Genomic DNA, 23,810 nt, shown 5'->3' on the forward strand with positions numbered 1-23,810 from the left:
AATACATGCCAGTGCAATCTATATTCTATAATATTAATTATAACCAATAGTTATAATTGGTGTTAACGTATTTTTTATGTAAATAATTAATAATACAAAAAACTCCATTTATAATCACTTGTTAAATACATTATGAATATCATGATCGTGTTTTACATATGTATATTACTATTATACATATTTTTTACAAAATCTTTAGGTACACATCATTTTTTATTTTTTGTAAAATTTTAAATCAAATTTATTGATATTTATATAATTTTATCAAATTATAAATTATAGTGTTTTCGCACTTATTTATTTTGGTTATAATTACTACCTACCATTATAGACAATTGTACTTACAGTCAAATTTACATAGCGTACTTACCGGTTGCTTGTCTTTCAGTATTCTTACTCAAGTAGAGCCCACGCAATGATTTGTGTGCTTCCTAATTGGTTTCACGTCTTGCGACGTACTTAACCAAGAATAGACCAAAGTATTGACAAACAGATAGCGCGTACTGGGCGGAATTTTTTCAACATATCCTAGTCCAAGTACTGCCCGCCTTCTTAAAAAGAATATTATTTAACTATAAGGTTTACCAATACAACTATTCTCTATTAGACGAGTAAATTTATTATTTAATACGTGCGATATTTTTTATTAACTGTACGTAATAAAATATAAACATCGACCAATTATAGAGCATAATATTATCAATTTTTTCAAATGGAAATTTTTTGATTTTTGACAAATTAAGTCGTAACTCGTATGAAATATACTAATAATGGATACTTCAAAGACATGTTGACTTTTTAAGACATATGTAATCAATAAATATGTATATAATTTTTGGAATTTTTAAGACGGTGCGACAACATAAACCCGATCATGATATAATACCTACTGTATTTAAGTAAAATAAAAATGAAAAACTACATATTTTATTCTTTCGTTTATCGATTTAAAACAAATACATCATTACAGTAAAAAAATCTTAATAAATAATATATTGATTAACAGATAACCGAGGCCTGTAAAAATAGCTATATGAAAACATAATATTTGGTCTTGACTTGCGACACATTTACTTAAGTTTTATTTAAGTAACTTTGTCAGCCTATCATGATGCGCATTAAAAGCCAAAGAAGGTATAATATATTACATAGGTACAATACTAGCATAAGCCAAAAAGAAAGTACGCCATTGACAAAGTTCTTTTTAAATCTAAATATTTCTAAGTACGAGTAAAAATAAAAATGAAATTATACCTAGGTGTAATAATAATTATCATAACTGTTGAAAATAATTTATGACATAATATTGATTTTTAAATACAATTGTAGTGCAAATTATAGGTAGGTAATACTTGCAAGTTGCGTCAACATAAAGGTGCTCCGATGAATCAAACATTAAATGACTCAAATATCAAAATTGTTTATTTCTTCCGGTTTTTAAATTGTGTGTGAGAATATTCATATTAAAATAATTTATTAATTAATGTGCCATTGTAATTATTGAAATAAATGTTCTTATTTCGATGAATTCCGAAAAAAGGAAGTTGACACAAATCGAGAAATTATAAAACAAGAAACAGAATGGCCGATGACGTGCAGGTACAGACTAGCGACTACAGAAAAACGCTGACTCGGTACTTGCCATAGATCATAAAAATACTATTCGTCGTTGCCAAACCAATAAAAAAAAATAGTCTTGATAATTAAATTTTTTATCAAGTCTGTCAAGAAAAAATATCGAATAGGCCGACGAGAATCATAATCATTATACAAACGATTTTAGATCATAGATGACAAGAAATAATTATGAAAAAAGCTAAATGTTAATATTATACCTACTTGTGTCCTGAAAAATATACGATTTTCAAAAATGTATATAGTATTATACGCTTACAAGGACACAAGGATCAAGCAAATAAAAAAAACGCTACACAGTAGAACATATTGTATTACCTAGAGGATAGTTTTTCGGTTTCCTACACGAATAGGTACACTATGATATTATGTGATGCGGATGCAATAAGGAACCTACTTTCGGCTTTTTTCAAAATTGAGTCAGTGCCATTTTCTAAACCTTAATTTTTTAATATCTTGTAGCTGGTACATCTTTGTAGCTAAAAATAATGACCAAATTTTTATAATAAAAAATATTTAATTTCTTTGAGGGCAAAAATGTTAGCCACTGTGTTTATACACATGTTTATACTATAAATCTACCAATTATGTATAACTCTTTAATAACAAAAAAAATTAATAGTTACGGCACATAAGTTATGCCTATCTCAATAGTCTCCATGAAACTACTCATATTTTTTTATTATAAAATTAATTCATTGTGTACACATAGATATATTATGCCATGCAATATTAAATTAACTTTAAAAAATCGAAAATCTGTCTTGAAATTATGCATTTATACGTATAACATGGCGTTTAAAAATTAATAAGATTAAGTTAAATTTTTATATTACCAGATGCAGTTATCTTGGCTATATGTGTAGGAGAAAAAACAGTCAACAGGTAATATTTGTATAACAACGGCCACAAGTATTATAGATGAGAGAACAGCCCCAATTATATCCTCCCTATTACCTACTCAAAATTAATTTTAAGTACATTATAGCTATATAGCTTATGTAATGGTTGCATCTATTTTTGTATTTCTACTCTCTACGGATTCGCATCGAAGCGTTTATTTAAAAGCGTTTTCTTCCAAAAAACATATTTATAATAATGGTAGTTCCATACCATTGAAAATATATTATACTTATATTTGTCATTTTCTGACTTAAAACAGGCTATTCATAAAAAATATATTTTAAAAATTCAAATAATTTAAGCATCGACCGTCCAAAATGACACTTTTTCTAATAGTCACCAAAAATCATTCAGTTTTTAGTGTATTAAAAACCATATGAAAATGAATAATAGATATTAAATTATTATTAGGTATATGATGGAACTAAGAAATATAGAACAAACAATTCAATAGGTATTCAATTTAGTGTATTCAAATCAAAGACAAAAAAAAATCAGCTTGTGTTCTGACTTGAATAGCATTTGCTTAAACCTTAAAACTATCACAATACTTATCTACTGAAGCAAATAAGATTTATTTTAACACATTATATAAAAAAAAAAACCTAAATTGTTTACCTATTAATAAAAAAAATAAAAATAATAAAACAAACAAAGCTTTGGCTTGTCATTTAAATGATTCGACGCTATATAATAATATTATTTATAAAAAAGGTAAACACTTTCTACGTATGCTGGAAAAAACTGCAGAACAAATCTTTGGTGTACAATTAAAAGTAAAAGGGAAAGTATTTAGTACAAATTCAAAAAGTAAAAAAAATTATTGAAGCAACTAGTAGTACTATTACAAGTGTTTTAAATTTTTTTAATTAACAAATAAATGAGTGGGAGCAACTTAAATTTATTAACTAAATCATATTTACTTTAAAGTTTTTACTGTAAGTATACATTTAAATTTGTTATTTAATTTAAAACTTAGTTCATGATTTTGTTATAAATACTTAAAACTTTTATTATGTATACATTAAGTTATTAAAATTACATTATAAATTGGAAAGACAAGGGATTTTTTTTTAAATATTTTGTTATGTTTTACTTAAACAATAAGTCTTTTTTTATGAACAATTAAATATAATAATAATTATATTATTATTATACTGAACTCAAAGTCTGGCAATTAAAAATGTAATTTTTACAATTCATTTAAATTTTAACTCTTTAATAAACATTTGCATGTAAGTAATTACATTCTTTGGTAAATATTGAAAAAAAAAATAATTATCCTATATAATAGAATTAACGTTTTTCTAAACGCCAATATTAGTACCTACAATTATTTGATAGTTCTTTACAAAATTTACAAATTAGACAAAAAAATTATTTAAGTACTTGTAATAAGTAATTTATACAATAATTGTACAATTTGCATTAAAATAAAAATATTTACATTTATATAGTATTACAATACACTACTAATTAATGACTTGAAATTTAAGCCTAGTTTTTTATCTCTAACTTATCAACTATTCTAGTTATATTTTATTTTTCAACATACATTTCTTAACAAAAAAAAAAAAAAACAAACCTTATTTATATCCTATCTTTGTTTCTACTAAGAAGTCAAACAAATGTAACTAAAATTATGAGTTGAAAAAAAACTGGCGAATTGCAACATTTCGCCACTCTTAGTTTTATAACCATGTTGTAGTTAAACTAGCATTTAATCTAAAAGAAAAATGAAAATCAAATTTTATATTAAATAGTAACATATAAGCGGTTTTCTAGGGAAATGTATCGTATTTGTCTGTTGCATATGTGAGATATACATACAAAATGTTTTATACGGATTTGAATATTAGTTAGGTTTAGAGTCAAATCACTTATTAAAAATATTTAGTTGAGTAAATTTGTCTAAATTTTCAAAATTCTTATTTCTGAAACATATACAAGAGGAAAACATTTTTTTTAAACTTAGCACTGAATATATACTTTAAGAGTAATAGTTTAAGAAACGACTGTTTTCTTGGATTACGTTATTATTTTCAATGTTTGTAAATGCCTTGATAGCTTTTAAACAACTGATTATCCATTAAATTGGAAATTGAATTTTGCTTTAACAGTTATTCGTGTTACAAGGTCAACAGTATATTAAATCAATTAATTCAAATTGAACATATTGAAATTTAAAAAAAAAAACACGTTATGTGCCTAATGGTAATATTATCATCTATTGCATTGATGTACTCATGGTACAATGTACAATTTACATTTCAAAATTAAAAAAAAAAACACACAAAACAGACCTATTTAACTATATAAGACTTTATTAAAAAGAAAAAAATTGAAGGTAAACATGTTTACTTTAAAAGAACATCAAGAAGATTATTACTATTATTTTCCAATTACACATTAGATTTTTTATCTGTTACAAACATGGAAGATTTAATATAAAATTTAATTTTACCAAATTTACGTTCAGTTATATTTATGTATACTCATTTGGTTTATAACATTATTAAGGTTCCTATTCAAATTTTATTTATCGAAAATAATTATAAATAATGACTTATATTGCACAATGTCTTGTACATGGTGCACATTTGCGATGTACACAAAGTTTGCACAAAAAACCACAACCCTTTATATAAGCGTAAATAATGGCAATACTTTGTGTCAATCAAATTTTGATTTAAATTGTCTATACATATATAGTACATAATATTATCATAATTGTTAGTAAACAACAGTTTTAGAGTTAACTGTTTTTAAAACATTTGTGCTAGATAACAAATATACGCCTCCAACTGAGGCAATGGTAACTTAACGTAAAATATTTAAGAAATGATAGACAAGTAAGGTAGCGCGTTAACAAATTAAATTGTTCTCCTTGATACTCTTCTAAGAGAAGTCCGAGTTGTTGTCACCGGCTTTTGGGGTGGGCTCTTTTCACGTTGTGGAGATTTACTAGGCGATTTCTTCTTCTTTGTAGTATTGCTGTTCCTAAGTCGACTCGATAATCGCCTGTTGTTATTATTTGGTTTTTTCTGAGGTGTTGACTTTTGTCCGGACGACTGTGTTTTAGACGGCTCATCGTTTTTCTGAGGTTCATTTTTGGCGGTGGGTTCGTCTTCGTCTTCTGTTACACGACCTCGGTACATACGTTTAATGACTTGGGATTCAATAAAACCATCTTGTTCGACATTTTTACGTTTACTTCGACGGAAGTTGTAATGGGGAGTGCCACTGCTCATTGTCGATGTACTATCTTCCGACATACAGGTCTCAGAATCCGCTATCATGATGTTGGAAGGCGATTCAGGGCACAAATCATTTTGATTAGATACGACTAAACTGGTTTTATTGTTACCATTCACAAATAACAGTTTGTGCTCGTAATCACTGGAATCCTGATTCATTTCGTTAATTAGAGCTTGTTTGAGAAAACTCACTCTTTGCCTGTTCTTTTTACTTCCACTGCTCGTCGGTTGTTCGTTGTCTAATGTATTGGTTGTATGCGACAAAACAGACTTTCGTTTACCTTGTAAAGTACTAGAGTCGTTCAGTTTGGATGTACTTCCTTGTGACAAATTATGGGTTGGACTCACTGATTTGTCGAAATCATTCAATATAGCGACATCGGGAAACAATTCGCTCGTACTAGGTTTATCGACACCTAAATCTTCAATGTCATCGTACAGATTATACTCTTTTAAAGCCGATGCCACATTATTGTCAATTTTTTTACATTGTTCGATCATGAAAACTTTTAGATCTTTATAGGTTTTTATTTTTGCTGTCTGGAATACACTTTGTAGTTGTTTCAGATTTTCACCTTCTAACATTTTTTCTGTCCCCGGTGGTATTACTTTTGATAAACATTTATGCCAGTTTTCAGCTGACGCATCATTTTTTAAACGAAAAGCCAACGATCCAATTTTTGTGTTTGTGCTGATGGATTGACAGTGCAACATATCAAAAACCGTATTGTTTAAACATTTTTCATTTTCATCATCCTTTTTCCAGTCATCTTTCGGTAAAATTTTATTATTTTGCTTATCTGTTAAAATAAAATAATACAACTTAATAAATATTATTCTATGACTATTATATAGTAAAGGCATTCAAAAGTTTGTGACTAAAAAGTTAGAAGAAATATAGAGTATTTTTTTTAATGCATAATTTATACCCTAACTAAAAAACTTTAATAGTAGTTTGAATTTTGGAACTTTACCTTATTATTCATAACTACCAAGGAAACAAAACCTTAAAATCCAGTTAAGTTTATTAATTTATATTATGTATACTTTAACTAGTTGAGAAAAAGTGGAGCTATAGCCTAAAGTTTTACGAGTAAAAAAACATATTAATATTATATTATTAATAATTCAGAGTGTTAGCAAATTTTGAAACTTAAATGGTAATGTATGTATTTAATTAATTTTTTAATTCTTTAATCATCAATTTTTTAATCATCTTGCACAAGCCATATCAAATTAGTTATTTCTAATAAACATTTTGACTAATACTTACAGGCATCATTCGATTTTTTAACAGTGGAAATTATTTCTGCAGCGGCCGCAGCGTTGATTTGATCTATGTTTGGCTTATTTTCTTCTTCTTTTTGGGAAATCTTCAATTCTTTAGAATTATCAATGATATCAATCTCAGGTTCTAACTTTAATGAATTGTCTTCGTTTTTGATTGGCTGCTTGTCATTCTTTTGAATTGTCAATTTGTCTTCAGTTTTACAATCTTCTAATAAAATATTAGTAGAAGGATTTTCAGGAGTACTTTGTCTTACATCCGGTTTTACTTCAACAGAGCTTCCTATGTGATATTGAATGTTTGCGGCACATGTATTAGGAGTTTTGACCGAAAAATATGCTGACATACGCACATCTTCTTTTTCAAACATTTCTTGGTCATTATTGCCAGTGGTAAGAGCGTCTGAATTTTTAACTGGACGTTGTTGTTCATTGCTAATATCAACCTCCTCATTTTTAACAATATCAATTTTTTCAGTGGCTAAATTTTGAGTTTCTGGTAACGCTACTCTGTCAATCAGTTCAGATTTTAGTTTTCCCTGTTGAGCATTTACTATGTCATCATCAAACGTACTTTGGGACCCTTGGCTTTTTTTCGTTACAGGAAGCTTTATTTGTTTCTTAATATCACCAATAAGCTCATTTCTCACTAATCGCGGTGTGGAAATTATGTCTACAGCTTTACTACTTTTCTTAGAAGAAGAACTCTGAGATGTATTTAGAAAAATTTCATTACCTAGCGGTGTAGTAGTACTACTTTGTATGGTATTGTTAGTCAAGGCTGATAGCAAACTGGATTCGCTTAGATTTTGTCCCAATATATTGGCAGCTGTAATTTTTAGGTCGGTAGATTTTGGGTCTTTCGCTGTGATTTGTTGGAAGATAACAGGGCCGCCATGGGCACCGACAGGGCAATGCAACTGGTACATTTTTGATGTTTTACTAGACGCAACAAGTAATCTTACGTTCCCCGTACTACCTTCTGGTAAGGATAAAAATGGTCCTGAGGATCCAGCATTGACTACAATTTGATTAGCTTGAGCCACAACTGTCGGTTTTACATCACTTTCAACTTTGATTTCTTGTTTCTCAGATGCATCACCAATTAAGTTCACTACTGGATTATTTTCTGTAGTCGGCGTTTCAGTGATAACAGTCGGCATATTCTGTTCATCCGAATGCCTCGAAGGCGAACCCATAATGTGTGAAAACTGACTAACGGCGTTTGAGCTGTCTTCGCTGTCGATCGCTTGCATGTCAGAAGTAGGACTCATTTCCATACCGGATGACGAACATGACGTTTGTTGAGATGAGGTTTTCAAGTTTAGCTGACTGGGTTTTTTACGTTTGACATTTGGACTAGGATTGGTAGGTGGATTTGTTCTGCGTCTAGGCGCAGGTTTGTTTTTTAGCTCTGGCGAATTACGCAACTGTTCCGCATACTTGTCAAGTATGGCGTAAATCCGCTGTGTCGTTTGTTCGTCTTCTTGCAGCTTTGGCATTGGTTTTTGTAGTACTGGAATCTTTACGGTCGAAGTTGTTGGAGAATCATTGGGTGTTTTAATCACTGCCACCGGTGGAAGTGGCTTTGGTATGGTTGCTATTGGGTTAGAACACTGCGTGAGCCTGTCAACTGGTTTTGGGGTGGTGTTGTTGGTGCTACTGCTTGATGACGGAGATACAGCTGCCGAAGACGTTGAAGATGTTGGAGTAACGCTACGCACAATTATTGGCGTTGTTTTTTGAAGTCTGTCACCGCCGCAATTGTTGGTGTCAGCTGAGTCTTCTTCTTTTATCATGGTTTGGTTGGCTATAGTTTGATTGAGAAACGAAAACGTGTTTTTGTTTAACGAGAACATTGGGGTCTGACTGTTTTCGGTTGTTATCAAATCCACATTTTCCGAGGGGGAATGCAGTAGATCGTGGTTTATCTGTGTTAACATGTTGCCACTGGTGCACATCTCGTTCATCAGTGACTTCTTGCGCACTTCTTCCAACACAGATTCAAATTCCCGAACTTGTTCCATCGTTTCTTCGGTAACGTTGCTTTTGCTGGAATTTACGGCCACTTTACTTTCAGCATTTGATGTTTCAATGGCAGTTTTCAACAGATTTGAAACGCTCATTGGAACCAGTCTTTCGCCGGTCGACGTAGCCTGCACTTCAATATTTTGTTTTCCATGACGGATAAAACTCTGCTGTAGATTTGGATGTTTCCGCAACACTGATTGGATTATTGATGGCGACACTTTTAACTGTCTCTGCACGTGAGCCAACCCTTGCATGGAACTTATTACGCTTCGACCAGTTTTCAAGTCGCTGGCCGTTTGTATGGGGATGGTGTAGACAACATTTGGAGTAGAGGTTCCTGCCGATGAATTACTGATGGTCGTGGCAAACGGCGTAATAACTTTTGCGACGGATGTGATTACGTTTTCTTTTTTAATGTTATTAGAATCAATGATATTTCCACTGTGATGTTGATGACTGGACGACGACAACTGCTGAGCAATACTTTTCATGGGCAAAGACGTTTTGCAAGTCATTATGACGTTACTTTTGTTGTGGCCACCAATCGACAAAATGTTATTTTGATTCGTTGTAACAGAAACACGTTGGGTTTTGTTAGCTACTGAATTCAGCGGTGTTATGTTGCTAATGATACATGGCTCAGAATCCGTGTTTGTTTGTACTCCTTTTGACGTTGAATATACCCGAGCGACTGGCAATGGAGTTTTATTCACAATCAACCCTGGACTCAAAGACAGGCTATTCTGGAGATTAGTAGAAGATAATGTTGAATTATCACCGACAGCGGCTGAATTGTGGCTGAACTTGTTATCGTTGACAATGGCTGGGCTGTGACTGAACTTGTTATCGTTGACAACAGCTGCACTGTGACTGAACTTGTTATCATTGATAAGGGCAGCGCTGGGACTGAACTTGTTATCATTAACAATAGCAGCGCTGTGACTGAACTTGTTATTTTTGACAACAGCTGCACTGTGACTAAGCTTGTTGTCGCTAATAACAGCAGCACTATTACTGAACTTGTTGTCGTCGTTAATGTTGGACGTGCTGTGACTAAACTTATCATTAATAATAACAGAAGTGTTACTGAACTTATTATCATTGATAACGGCAGAGTTGTGACTAAACTTTGCTTTGCCAAATGCTTGTTGGAATCTTGGAAGCATAGAACCAGTAATTGTAACATTTGGTGACGCATTTGGCGAAATTTTTGGTTTTTCAATTGTTTCTCTTTGACGTTTGTTCTGAGCCATTTTATTTGAAACACTTGGTTTAGTTGAAGCGACTGTCTGTGACTTTGAGCTGTTTAATTGCCCAACACTTTCATCTTGGACTGCGTAAAGTGTTCCTTTTTCAAACACAAACATATCAGATATATTAGCTTCCTTCAGTGCTTTGGTTTTACTTTCGTATGTTTTCAAAGTGCCGCGTTTAGTGGTAGCAGACTTTTTGTTTTCGCCAGGATGAATAATGTTTGATGAACCCTCCGAGGGGTTTGGCAATAAATCAGTCAGGTTCGAAGGATTACTGTTCTTTTCGATGCACTGTAACAGCCTCTCGGTATTACTTGTGACAAATTGTATCGCCTCAGAAGTGGCTGTAAAAGTTTGGCTCACTAGTTTCAAATTGTCATTCTTTTTCTGTTCGTCTTGAAGCCTAAGAATTTGAGGTGTCAGCGTTTTGTCACAATGTTGTGCAATAAAGCTGGAACGTTGCTGTGTGGCGATCCCTGGGTTTTGTGCTGCGACTACATACAACGAGTTGTTACTTTTTAAAATTTGATTTGGAGTTGATCCTGCAATCATCAATGAAATTACCGAAGTGTTAGGACTGGATACTGTCGGATTAATGGTCTGCATACTAGAGATGGCAGCATTGAATGCTCTCTCGCTTTCTGCTGCTGCCATAGCAATAGATGTGTTTGACTTAGTTTGTTTTCCATACACAGATGCTGGTGTTGATGTTATGATTCCTGAAGTACCAGCAGCTTTGTTAATGATCGAAGACAAGACTATCGGTTCACTGGTCTTGGACGTACCAGGAGAGTTTAAATTTGATGACGACACATATGTGTACGCTTGGGTATTATTACCCGATGACATAGCAATAGTTGTTGGATGACAACGTGCATTCACTAGGCTACGCAGCATAGGAGATGAAATTGATGTTCGTACAGAAACGTGTGGTTGAGCAGACATGGTGTACAGAGATGCCGCTGTTGTTTGTGTTGTTGTAGGGACCATTTCGACTGGCACATTTATCGAGTAATTATTACTGTTGACCGATAGAGACTTGTTTTCCGTAGCTAAAGCCAAGTCGACATATTGGTTGCCTGCTTTGATACAATAAATTGTTTTTTTACCACTGGAGTCGGTGGTATGTATTTGTTGACCAGTGGTATGGGTGGAAAAAATTGGCAATGTCACGTCCGAAGTTCGAACTATAACGTTTGAAGATGACGAAAGGTTAACAGTGTTACTTATGTTCATGGATGGATCATTGGGTTGATGCAGCTGAAGGTCTTCCCAACAAATAGTTCCCGAATTTACATTTTGAATTGGCACATCACGGCAAATCTTATCCGGTTGATTGATTTCGTGTTGAGTGGCCGAATTGCTCACCGTCATACTACCAGTAAAACTACATTCTCCTTGATAATTCTTCTCCTTGTTCGGTTGAGATTTTATAGACTGGCATACAGAAACAAAATTGTTTAGCGAACGAGTACACTTGGTTTGGTTGCTGTTGCTGATTGTTTTTTCTGTGTCACTGTTTGTTGAACAGTGGTTGGAAATAGGTACCGTTTGTGGAGATTGTGATACGTTGGTCAGACTGTTGGCAGTGGCTTGTATCTGAACAACATTGACTATGTGATTTGTATTTCCTGGTACAAGGTAATCTAACGAGTTTAAATGAGGCAATCTATCTGATAGCATGCGATTTAAATGCTTCTTTTTGGAATGTTTGTCAACGATGTCATTGTTATTCTGTGAGTCTTTGAATTTACTGTCAATGTTTTTGTCACTGCTTTTTCTTGACGTAGTTTTACGATTCTGGGGCACTTTTCTTATCAAAGAATTTTTGTTCCTATTCTTCCTATTCGCTTTCCTCGGGCACCATAAATCATCAATACTTTTGGTAATTTTTCTTTTCACTTTGCTTTTTGGAGGTGGAAGTTTGGGTTTGCCAGCCAGTTTTTTTGCATTAATTTTTATCTCCTCTTTCAAAATGGAGTCAACGGAATTATCACACTTGTAATCAGATAATCGGCTTTGGAAATCTGGTGATTCGTTGTTCTTTAACAGAGAGCTGACAGCAGATTTGTCATTTTCTTCATAATTGTTTTTCAAAGTTTGCAATGACCGTCTATTTCGTGTCACAATGTCCAAAGGTTCATTAATATCAATGTCCACGTAGAAATCCAACGATGAGTTATTCGATTCAATTGATTCCGTGTCATCGTCGCTCAAATATTCTGTGTCATAGTATAAGATTTGTTTGACGTCGATGTTGTCAGGTAAGTTCTCCAATTTTGGCACATGGAAGTCATCGTATTCAAACTTTAAAAAATTTAACTTAGGATATTGAGTGTTACGCAGCAACACAAGATCCAAGTCTTCTAAATATTGTTTGCACATAGCCTTTAACTCAGGCCATTTTAACTTCCATTTGAACGGTTCATAACGCGGATTGTTTATGACTGCTATTAAATCGCTGTGTAAATGTTGTGACAATATAAGTGGAGGTTTTTTAACTCTCTTAGACAGTTTTGAATTGTTCTTTTTAATGGCACACTTAACCGACTTGGGTTCTTCAGACTTTTTAGATTTAGAATTTACAACATCAAACGTATTACGATTGACTCCTTTAGGATTCACTCTCGACGTCTTTGAGTTTTTATCACAGGAATTTTCAGGAACATTAGTTGGATGTTCTGGGAACCATTTACCACTTTGAACGGCCAAATATTCGATTCTGGCCAGAAGATCATTCGAAGGCATCAATGAGTATGCCGTTAACACACATTCACAGCATAAACTCAAGTCGTTTTCAAGCAAATTAGCCAACTTCAAATAACCTTGGACTAGACTTTTCAGGGATTCTAACGCTTTTTCCTTTTCGTTTAACTGTTTGTACTTTTCTTTTTCGTTTATATTTGTAGCTAACGCTTTAACGTGCATTTCTATGTAGAGTGCTTGGGGTAACATCGAACCGAACTGTGAACAAAAACATTTAATTATTTAACTTTTATTATTTTAACATTAAAGTTAGTTAATTAAATATTAATATTAATTAATTATTAATTTGTTATACTTAAAAAACAGTTCATTTAAATTCATTCAAATTTTTTAAATCATAAGACTAATATTAAAGTTAAATATTATTAGCACTTATTCTATATTTTGTAACTTACTTTGTTTTTAAGTATATCACATAATATGTATATGTGATTTGCTGTTGGAGCCAATTTGATAAAGTAACGAATTACATTGCATAATGATATATCGTTTAATTCAGTTTTCAAGTCTGACCTCATCAGTGTAATGAATATAGTACTCCAATTATTTACAAGACAAGTGAAGTCATCCAAATAATCAATATTAGCTAGAGACTTTGCAACCAAAATGCATGCAGCCATTTCGCAAACATAAACCATATGTTGGCAAATTCTCGGTTGGGCCTCTTTCTTAAATGCAAAGTATTTAATCTTTTTGGTACATCTATCCATAAGGTTTTTTCCATCCTCCTTAGGAGTGAATTTTTTTAACTGAAATACAGATAAAGATATATTTATATTTAAATAATAAGTATTAAAACAATATGACAACATAAAATATCTTTAATTTAAATAGAATTTATTTTAATTTAAAAATAATTTTGACACAAACACACCTGATTAACGAGTTCTTCCTTTTTGTTCAAACGATGAAGACATGCAAAATAAATATCTCTAATAAGTTCTATATCGTTTAGTCCGCTATAAAATTTGCTTATAGTTTGACGGTTGTAGAACTGCATTGCCAGTGACGATAGTTTCAAAGCTTCTTTTTCACACTTTGACTCACAAAGCAGCCTCACCCGTAGAGCAAACAATTTGATGTTTTCAAAATTTAGATAACGTCCCACTAAAAATGTTTTTCAAAAAGAGTAATGTTAGTTTTTAATAACTTACACTAAGTTATACAAAGTCACTGTACTTTCATCAGGTTCCAATGAATCAAGGCAAAGTAATCTTTGAAAATGGTAGTTTGTCCAAGGATCATTAATAGAAGACATCAGCCACTGACAATTTTTTGTTGCATCCTGGCAGTATTTCATAGTTTGTAATTTAAGCAAAATTTTATTCAAAACAACAATGAAGTTTTTCTTTGTTTTAGTGTAGACATCTTCCCATTTTGGTTCGAATAACAATAATGCCGATTCACTAGAGAAACAGGTTTAAATAAAATTAATAAAAACATTTATTAAAGATTTTAAAAATCATTCACAATAATTAAACTTTATTTGAGTTAGATAAAATTTATATACAAAAAGAGTGAAATATAAATAACACATTTAATTATCTGATAATTTTTAATATCATCATTATTAATTATTATTATAAATTTATTTTTAGGTGCCATACTTCTGTTCAATTAACTTTTGAAAGAAATAATTAAAAACACAGTTTCTAAAAAATATTAAAGAAAAGTAAATATTTTTGGAGTTGGTTTAAATTTCTTGAAATTATGTTAATATTATATTAGTTGATATAAGTTAAAAATCATAACTTAAATGTGATGTCCAAGTATGCCAAAACCAACTTTATTGGAAACTTTATTATTTTCACTAACCAAAATGTATTAATAAAAATGAATTGACACTAAGTTTTTCCACAATGCTCCAAAAATATATAAAAATAAAAGTAAAAATGTACTGAGGATCTTTAGGATATCGTATTATATTTATTAAAATATATTCGTTTTTTAATAAATAGATTTTTTTAATTTAGAATAACTAACAGTTTTACATAATATTTAAATTTTACTTAGACTAGTTAAAAAGCAGTAATATTATCTTACCAAGTAGCATGCTGCATAAAAGCATCAGTACCAACACAGGGATCATCTAAAAATATATTGCGGCAATTCTCCCATATAGATATTAGTTCCAGTACTTTATTTTCATACTTTTTCGACTTATCTCTAGTCAAACATTCAAATGCCTAAAATATAAAAATAATTTTATGTTAAAAAAAACCAATTGGAAAATGATTCAATATTTTATAATCTAACAAAAATACATTTATTCATTAATTACAATTATTTTATTGACAAACATTAAATACAACTGAACGATTATACCAATATATCTGTAACACTTTTTTATTGTTTTTTTTATTGTTGACCACCAAATGAATAAAAAGAATAATAAAATTAATAAATATTATGCAACAATATTTTTAAGTACCTATTATTGTTCAAATATGAAAAAAAAATGTTTTTTAGGTTATTTTCCCTATTTTTTACTTTTACAAGTAAGTATTAACACATGAATGTAATTTCATTAAGTGGCTTTTGGTAGGGTCAATTTTTCATTCAGTGGTTTTATGAGGTGTAATTGTTTTGTTTCTTTACATCATTTTTATGTTTTTTAAGTGAAAGCTTAAATGAGTTTTACATAGCTATTAATTTTTAATTCTTGCCTTTTTTCTCCACATAATATGACTAAATATAATTAAAAGAAATAATTGGTTGATGAATAAGCATTTAAACCTTGAAAGTTACTAGAATTTTTCTTATGTATAGCTTTTTATTGTAATTGACATTAGTAAAAATAAAATATACTGTATAAAATATGTACTTATATGTATTTTTATAAGTGTATTTTTTTGATATTTCAGCATTTTATAAAAATACATATTTAAATATTGGATTTAATCAATTATATAATGACTCAATATAAAATAAAATAGTATTTTAAAACAATAAAATAAACTTTTCAATAAAACAGCAATGCATTATATAAAGGGGAGAGATATGCCGAGGAAGACACTTATTAATTAGTAAAAAAGGGGAGAAATATTTCATGCATATTACTCCTGTAGTACCTAAATGAACGTTTAGAATGAGTGAAACTTAGTTTAAAATAATTTAAATTAAACTAGTGAATTATTATGTTTAGTAACATTAATGATATTTATAGTGAGCGCTTTTATGAAATATGAATACTTTATTTGTGATGTAATAAGTAACTGTCAAATAAAATTAATAAACTGTAAGCCGTTTTAATGACATTAACAGCAAGAGATTTATGGGTAAAGAGAATGTTGATAAATTGCTTGAATAGACAGTAATTTGAATTATTGTTTAATTATATTAATAAGCAGTAAACATACAAAAAAAATATGTACTAACCTTCAACTTATTATAGTAAGTTTGCGATAAAAATACCATCAGTGTATTTGTTTGAGTTTTGAGGCATTCCAATGATCTATGGCATTCGTATATAGAGATCTAAAAATGGATAAAAATGCAAAATGTTTACAAATTGTTTTATCATTTTATTACAAGTTCCACATTTAATAAGAAGCAATAAAAGTAATAATTAATTCAATTGAACAGTATAATCAATTTTGCAGCAATAATTGATATAAAGTAGATTATTTTAGTAATATAATATAGTATACATGATAATTTGTATCAATATTTCCAATATTTACAGCGATATTGGGCCAAATTTAAATTCGATATCAAATGTAATTTAAATCACTAATTAATTCACACAATAAAAAGCTTTGTCATTCCACTTATAAAATAAATATTATAATATTGTTACTACAGGATCCTCGAATTCTTTCAAACATAAACATATGGTTAATGATTACTCAAATAAAGCAATAGATAAATATAGCATTGAGAATAAAATATACAATTACTCAAAATAATCTATATATATATATTGGTAAATTATTTTATAACAAACAAACAAGCTAACTTAATAATGTAAAAAGTAATAGTGTCTTACGTTTGTTAGAGAAGGATAAATGTTAAAAGACAGGTGAACCTATTGCCTATATTAAACTCGCTTGAATGCACATTAAGTAAAGATATTTTATCGACAGGACAGTTTGTTTTACAGTAGATTCTCATTGTCATAGTACAAGGAAAATACAAGTAAATATTAAAAAAATTTGAGTAACAGAATTTTTTCTTTAAAAAGGTGAATAAAATTGGCAAATTGTTTAAGACTAAGACGTTACTGTATACATATAATGGTTTTTATTAAAAGACTTGCAAGTGGCTAAGTATTAAGAGAGGCAATAATTTACAAACAAATATTTTTCAAATATACAAAGCTTTTAGATTCACTTTTGTTAAGCTTTAGAAAAGAGTTGATTTAATATTAAATTTAATTAGAATAAGCTAAGTTTGCTAATGTAAAAAAAAAATTCACATTAGTTTGGGTTGGGAATTAAATTCGGAAAAATATGCAAATTGTATTATTTAGCTGTTATCATTAAATTTATTTGAGCAAATTTTATATTCTATATTATGTCGCCTATCTTATGTTTTTAAACAAAAATAGATTATTTTGTTGTTTTTATAGCGTTTTGTTTCATTTAAATTCAAAAAATGTTTTTTTATTTTCATTTTTGCTGTTATATCTTATTATTTATGTTTTAAATGTTGTATTATTAATGTTATAAAACATTTAAGATAACATAAAACACAACATTTTACCTTGAGTTATCAAGAGTAAATATAATGAAGTAATAAACCATTGAGTGTTATGAAAGTTTTAAAGGGAACAAAAAAATATTGAGTTATTGATGACAGACATAATAAGAATGTACTGTAGTTTATATTTTAACATAATAAATATACAATTGACAACTAAAAGAAAAAATAACAACTACCAAAACATGTAAGTCTTGATTGTCTAAGTCATTTATATATAAATAAACCATGAGACATTCTGTACTCTTTTTTTCTTAGAAGAATTTTAAGAAGTAAATTGTAATTATTTTAAATATTTTCTTCAATACCTACCACCCATTTTATAATTTGGTGTGTTATTTACATGAATTTTGAAAATATAAGAATTAGAACCATAGGCATACGGAAACATATTGACTGGGGTGTGCTTTAAATTAAATGGGCCCTAAAATAGGTTGATCAATAACAAAAAAAAAAAGATGGCTAACCGTGAAAATTTTCCCCAAAACTCGAGAAAACCAGAACTAAGTAAAATAACAATTCCATTTAAAATGTCACGTACACCCCACCCTAAACATAATAATATATTATGTGAAAACAGAATATTTATAAATAAAAAATCATACCTATCGGTATTTTTGATATTTCACAAAAAATCAGTATAATAAAATATATCATAATTATTAAAAATAGTATTTAACAAATACAACTGATAACTAAGGTTTTCTTTACATTGAAGTTTAAAACTAAAAAAAACTGACAAATATGTATAACTTTATGACTATATCAATGTAATATATTATAAATTATGTAATTATTGACATAACAATATCATTTAATATGAGATCAAATTTCTTTCCAAAACTAAGTAAATAACACTTTCTAATTAATTACGCTAGAAATTACATTCAGAACTTTTTTTGCCTTTTCCTTTCTTTAAAAGGCCCTGAGGGTTGTTTTTAATTTTCCAAAATAGCAATTGGTAAAAGACTAATGCACTAGTTGCCAAAAAAAAACTTTAATTCACTAAATACATAAGCATAAGTACATGCAAGTATATTGTAGTTCGTATTTTTTATTATTAAATCTGTATAAAATTACAAAATAATTAATAAACAGTACCTATTATCATTAAAAATTAGTACGGTTTTAACTTATTCCATACTACGGTTAATAGATAATTATAGGTCCTGTAAGTCCATGATAAAGAATAATAGTTGTTACCTCATAATAATTTGATAACTAAAGAGTGATATTAAACATATGTTTGAAAACTAATAAAATAAAAACCATGATGGACATTGTGTACTATGCACACCTATGATTAGAATAGTTGTGAACAGTTTAAATAAATAGGAAAATTCCAAGCACAAATGCCAGATAATATTATTGCAACACTAGTAGTGTAAAAGTAAAATGTCATTTAATATTCAAGTAAAACAACAGGTTATTTTTTTTATCTAATAAGAAAATAACAATGTATTATGGCATGTACTAGTGAATAATGCTCTAATCTCAGTTAAAGCCTATAGTGTCAAGTATCTGTATATAATACACCAATGTACATTACATTGACTTATATTTGTGATAGAAAGTAAAGCTATAAAATATCCAATAAAGTTACTGTAATAATATTAAATGATGATGATTACAGAATAATGAAATATTGAAAAAACTTTTAACCACAAAAAATAGTACACTTCGGCAATAATGTTACCTATCATCTGCACTAACAACAGACCATAGTAAAGTTATTGTTTGTACATTTGTTGGACAGGATTTTCAAAAATGTAAAATTCAAATAAAATAAAGAATTCTATTTCATTTCAATATCATGGTAACATTATTATTTGTATTGAGATTCAGACACAGTGCAGGTACAAAATATAAGAATACACTATATATATATATCAGTTCAGATATTTTACACATGACAACAAAAATATATAAATAACAATGGTTATTGATAAGTTTAAACTAATAATTATAAGGCAAATCAGAATAATCTACACATATCATTTGCATTTAAACAAATAACTAATAGGTTAACAGTGATTTAAGATTATGCAAATAACCATGAAAGACGTCAAAGTACCCTAATGTTTTACCCTAATAGAAATTAGTTGTGTTGTAGTGCCCTAAAAGCATTTAAGGAGCAATGAATGGGAATGGTAGATGCTTTTGAGTATTTTTTCATATAAAATAGAAGAACAGATGAACTAGTTTCAAATAAACTCATCTGTAAAATTGTATCGAGTACAAAATTCATCTTGCTAAACAATCTAAAATAATACATTATTGTAATGTTACATTTAAGCACCGCAAATGAGAGTATAAAGATCATACTATTGAAGAGAAACCATTTTTATTTTTCAATACTTTAACCTATTTGACCAAGAAAATGCTGAACATGATTTAACTGAATTCACACCCAAATGACAATAATGGATCAGAGAATTTGTTTTATTACAACATTTTTATTAATAGCATTATCAAAAAAGTTATTAGTTTTCATGTTCAGTAAAAAATAAAAGGTTTAAAACAAGGTTTTTTATTTTTATATTATTAGCAAGCTAACACAAATTGTTTTGTAATCCTGATAAGAACATAGCTAGGAACCATTAGTTATATGAAATTAAAAATTTTTAAAAATATAAAAAGGACAATAATACAAAATACAGATTTTCAATGGCCTTAAAAAATGTAGATTTAAATATCCACAGAACACTTAAAATGGAATTTTTGTAATAAAATCTTAAAAAAATGAATGAATCTTAAAATGTTAAGAATACAAGTGTAAAAAACTAACTACAATTCAAATGTAAAAACGCGTTACATTTTAGAATTCTAAAGTGGAAAAAAACGCCTAATCCAACTGTGTCGTTAGCGTTAGGTGTTTTAGTTATAGTTCAGGCCGGACTACCTTCCGATTGAAAGTCGAAAGATATCGTAACCCAATCGTTATACTACATTATCAACAGTCCGCCACGTCAAAAGTACGCCTGACAGTGACCGGGTAGTAAGCAAATGTTTTGTAATCACTCACCGTTCGTATGTTGCCCAGGTAATTTCCGCCGCCACAGTTGCAGTACAAGGAAGAGCTCGGTGGACCTGGGACATCCTTCTGCTGATGTTGTTTTAGGGAACCGCCGTTGGGCGGCCGATTCGATTTTGAGTTTTGCTTGGACGAAGACGCCATTTGAAGGCGTTTATCACTTCATCGTCCCGGCAAAAGGCGTCACTCAGAAACACGTCTGGACGAGGGATACGGCGCGGCACGACTACGACATGACTACGGCGGCGGCGGCATCGGCGGTCTGGCGGCCGGTGTTGCTGCGACTACGACGACGACAACCGGACGTTACGGCCACTTTTATGCAAACGACGGTGGTCATCTGCGGCGTCCGGCGGTTCAAAGTCCACCGCCGCAGGATCACGCGCGCTCGCAGAAACTCACACCCAATAGGTACTATGATCGAATAGTACCGTACTAGTACGCCGATATTATTAGTATGTTGTAAAAACAATAAGGTGAACGAAAGCACTCGAACAATAATTACCACCAACGAGAAGAGAACACCGTCGACACGGCAGTACGATATATTATAATACTATCACGTCGACGACGCGGAAACAAAACAGACGGATATCGCGACGACCGCGGACGAAACGATAACGGGCGACCGAAGACGTTTTCACCGAATAATCCGCGCACGACAAACCGAACGCATGACCGCGCGCGATAACAATAACAATAATAACAATAAATGATTTATATGTTATACTAAAGTAGGCGATTTTGTTTTAGATTCTCGTCGCTTTTAATAACGCACAATAAACATTGACACGCCAGCGTCATTAAACGGCACGGGGAAGAAAACCAATTTATAAAAAGGAAACAAAATAATATTGTAATGTACGTAGCAACATAGAGTGATAGATATGATAGATATAATATATTATATTACATTACCTATACCTATACACATATGTATAGTATTATTATTTTCTCGAATAAAGATAACAGGACGTGCGGTGCATAATACAACGCGCGCAGTGTGTGCGTGTGTGTGTGTGTCTGTGTGTGTGTGTGTACTGTGACGGGGAGAAAAAAGAACCTTTTGTATAATCAACAAAAAAAAAATGAAAAGGAAGTGCACACGGGACGATAAGTGGTATTTGCAGTACAGACCACATCGGCGGTGGAGAATATTGCATTGCATTCCGTCGGCGCAGTGTGGCCGTCGCCTGGGCTTCGGTTGTTCGGGCCGCCGCCGTTCAACCCCCAGCTGACGGTCACAGAGGTGGCGGCGGCGGCGCGCCCACCCTCACACGACCCTTGCGGGCCGGCGGCTGGTTAGGCACATGCCATAGCACCGACCGCTTGGCGGTCTAATGTCGGCCCGGGACAACTGCGACACTGTCTCGTTACACTGATAGTGCACAGAATACCATAGGTGCCTGCTGCAGTGTTGTGCCTATAATAATATTATATTATATCGTATTGCATTGCTCCCGGGTCGGTGCAAAGTGCAACGTCAGTGTTACATCGTGTATATACCTATATAATATCATGTACCTAGTACCTCGGTATGCACGTTAGGTATTTACTAAAAAAAAAATAAGAAAAGATAATAATAACGAATAATTTTTTTTAAATAGCCAAAGACTATTGGACTTATGACAGTAAAATAGCATTTATATTATACTAAAAGACCCAAAATATAGTTAGCGATTAAATAAGCAGCTAAACGCAGCGTATTTAGGCACAAGTCGTTTGGGTAAACTGGACTAGATGCTCGGCGTTACAAAATATTCTCAGAGCTAGGCATTGGCGAGAAAGGCTATTTCTAACTGATTATTGTTTCAGTTCATCCCTTAAAAGAGTAAATACTGAATAATAACAAACATGGAATAGGTAAGATAAAAAATGTATTTTCCTTGTTGTCGCACCATTTGACTGTAATAAAATTAACTACCAATAAAAAATTCTCATTAGTATGTGTAAATATATCGTCATGTGAGTTCTAACACCACTTAACTCAATTTACCCAACTTACATGAGGCACAAAAAAACTGATTTATTTCATTAGGAAATATATTGCGTCGGTGTTGTTTTTTTTCTCATTTCCAGTGCTCCGATCACCACGGCATGGTTACCATTCGATCGGCCACAAAAAATACATCAATTTAAACTCGGTAAAAACTGAATTGGGCGGTTTTAGAACTCGCGTGACAATGTACACATTACAATTTTAGCTCAAAATAATTTTTTGTAGAAAAAATGCCTATACGAAACCCCTTAAAAAAATGTATATTAATTGATAACGGTTATCTAAGCGGAATATACACCTATAACCTATCCTAAAGTTCGCAAAATATTAAAAAACTCTTTTAGGCTTACTATCTGCTAAAACAATGTATTACTTGCTGAATACTAATATATAAAAACTTTAATTTTTGCTCAAAACTAAGATTATACAAAAATTGCCTATACGTAACCCCTTAAAAACTGTATTCGCGGCAAGAGTATTAACTCATATTAATTTGATTAAATTAAATGTATAAGCTTAAGCATACTATATTAATTGGGCCATGTCATATAATCCCAACACAGTTATCTTTACTCATTTTTTGAATGGAATTTATGCAACTAATATTTAATATAAACTCTTCACTTTGCCTGTATTATATACAATTTACTACTTATTATAATAATTGTCCCGTATTTTATCAATTATTAATAAAATACGGTTTAATTATTTATCTTTTCATTTTCAGTTATGACTCTAGAAGGATTAGATCATAAATACTTATTTTTATCAATTTTTAATTTGGTACTCGACATGATAAAGTTAATTTTTTTTTAATTCATATTTATTTAAATATCTTTAAATTATAAACCGTATTATCCTCACAACATTATGAGAAACTCATAAATCATCAATAATATACTATTTAATACAGCCTAACTGATATTGATAAATACCAAGTCATA

General features: G+C 30.7%; 1 protein-coding gene across 1 annotated transcript; it reads right to left on the reverse strand.

Moving 5' to 3' along the window:
- Window positions 1–3,923: 3,923 nt before the first annotated feature.
- On the reverse strand, window positions 3,924–21,878 carry LOC126836413 (myb-like protein U). The gene is made up of 8 exons (XM_050569770.1): window positions 20,859–21,878; window positions 16,511–16,609; window positions 15,176–15,318; window positions 14,312–14,538; window positions 14,007–14,239; window positions 13,528–13,881; window positions 7,069–13,330; window positions 3,924–6,595 (listed from the first exon to the last, which is right to left on the reverse strand). The coding sequence occupies exons 1-8, from the start codon at window positions 21,009–21,011 to the stop codon at window positions 5,412–5,414; spliced, it is 8,655 nt and encodes a 2,884-aa protein (XP_050425727.1). The 5' UTR covers window positions 21,012–21,878; the 3' UTR covers window positions 3,924–5,411.
- Window positions 21,879–23,810: the final 1,932 nt, after the last annotated feature.

Source organism: Adelges cooleyi, unplaced genomic scaffold (assembly GCF_023614345.1).
Source record: "Adelges cooleyi isolate 19-005CV unplaced genomic scaffold, UGA_ACOO_1.1 ACOO_flye_CR_arks_rails_tigmint_CR_PRNA_247, whole genome shotgun sequence".
NCBI classification, from domain to species: domain Eukaryota; kingdom Metazoa; phylum Arthropoda; class Insecta; order Hemiptera; family Adelgidae; genus Adelges; species Adelges cooleyi.

Bases quoted from the DNA above. Each gene is read 5' to 3' on its own strand.
- LOC126836413 (XM_050569770.1), bottom strand. From the start codon at position 21,011: ATGGCGTCTTCGTCCAAGCAAAACTCAAAATCGAATCGGCCGCCCAAC. The intron at 16,610-20,858 runs GTGAGTGATTAC...ATCCATTTTTAG, and splicing joins ACCTGGGCAACATACGAACG to ATCTCTATATACGAATGCCA. The intron at 6,596-7,068 runs GTAAGTATTAGT...TTATTTTAACAG, and splicing joins TAAAAAATCGAATGATGCCT to ATAAGCAAAATAATAAAATT.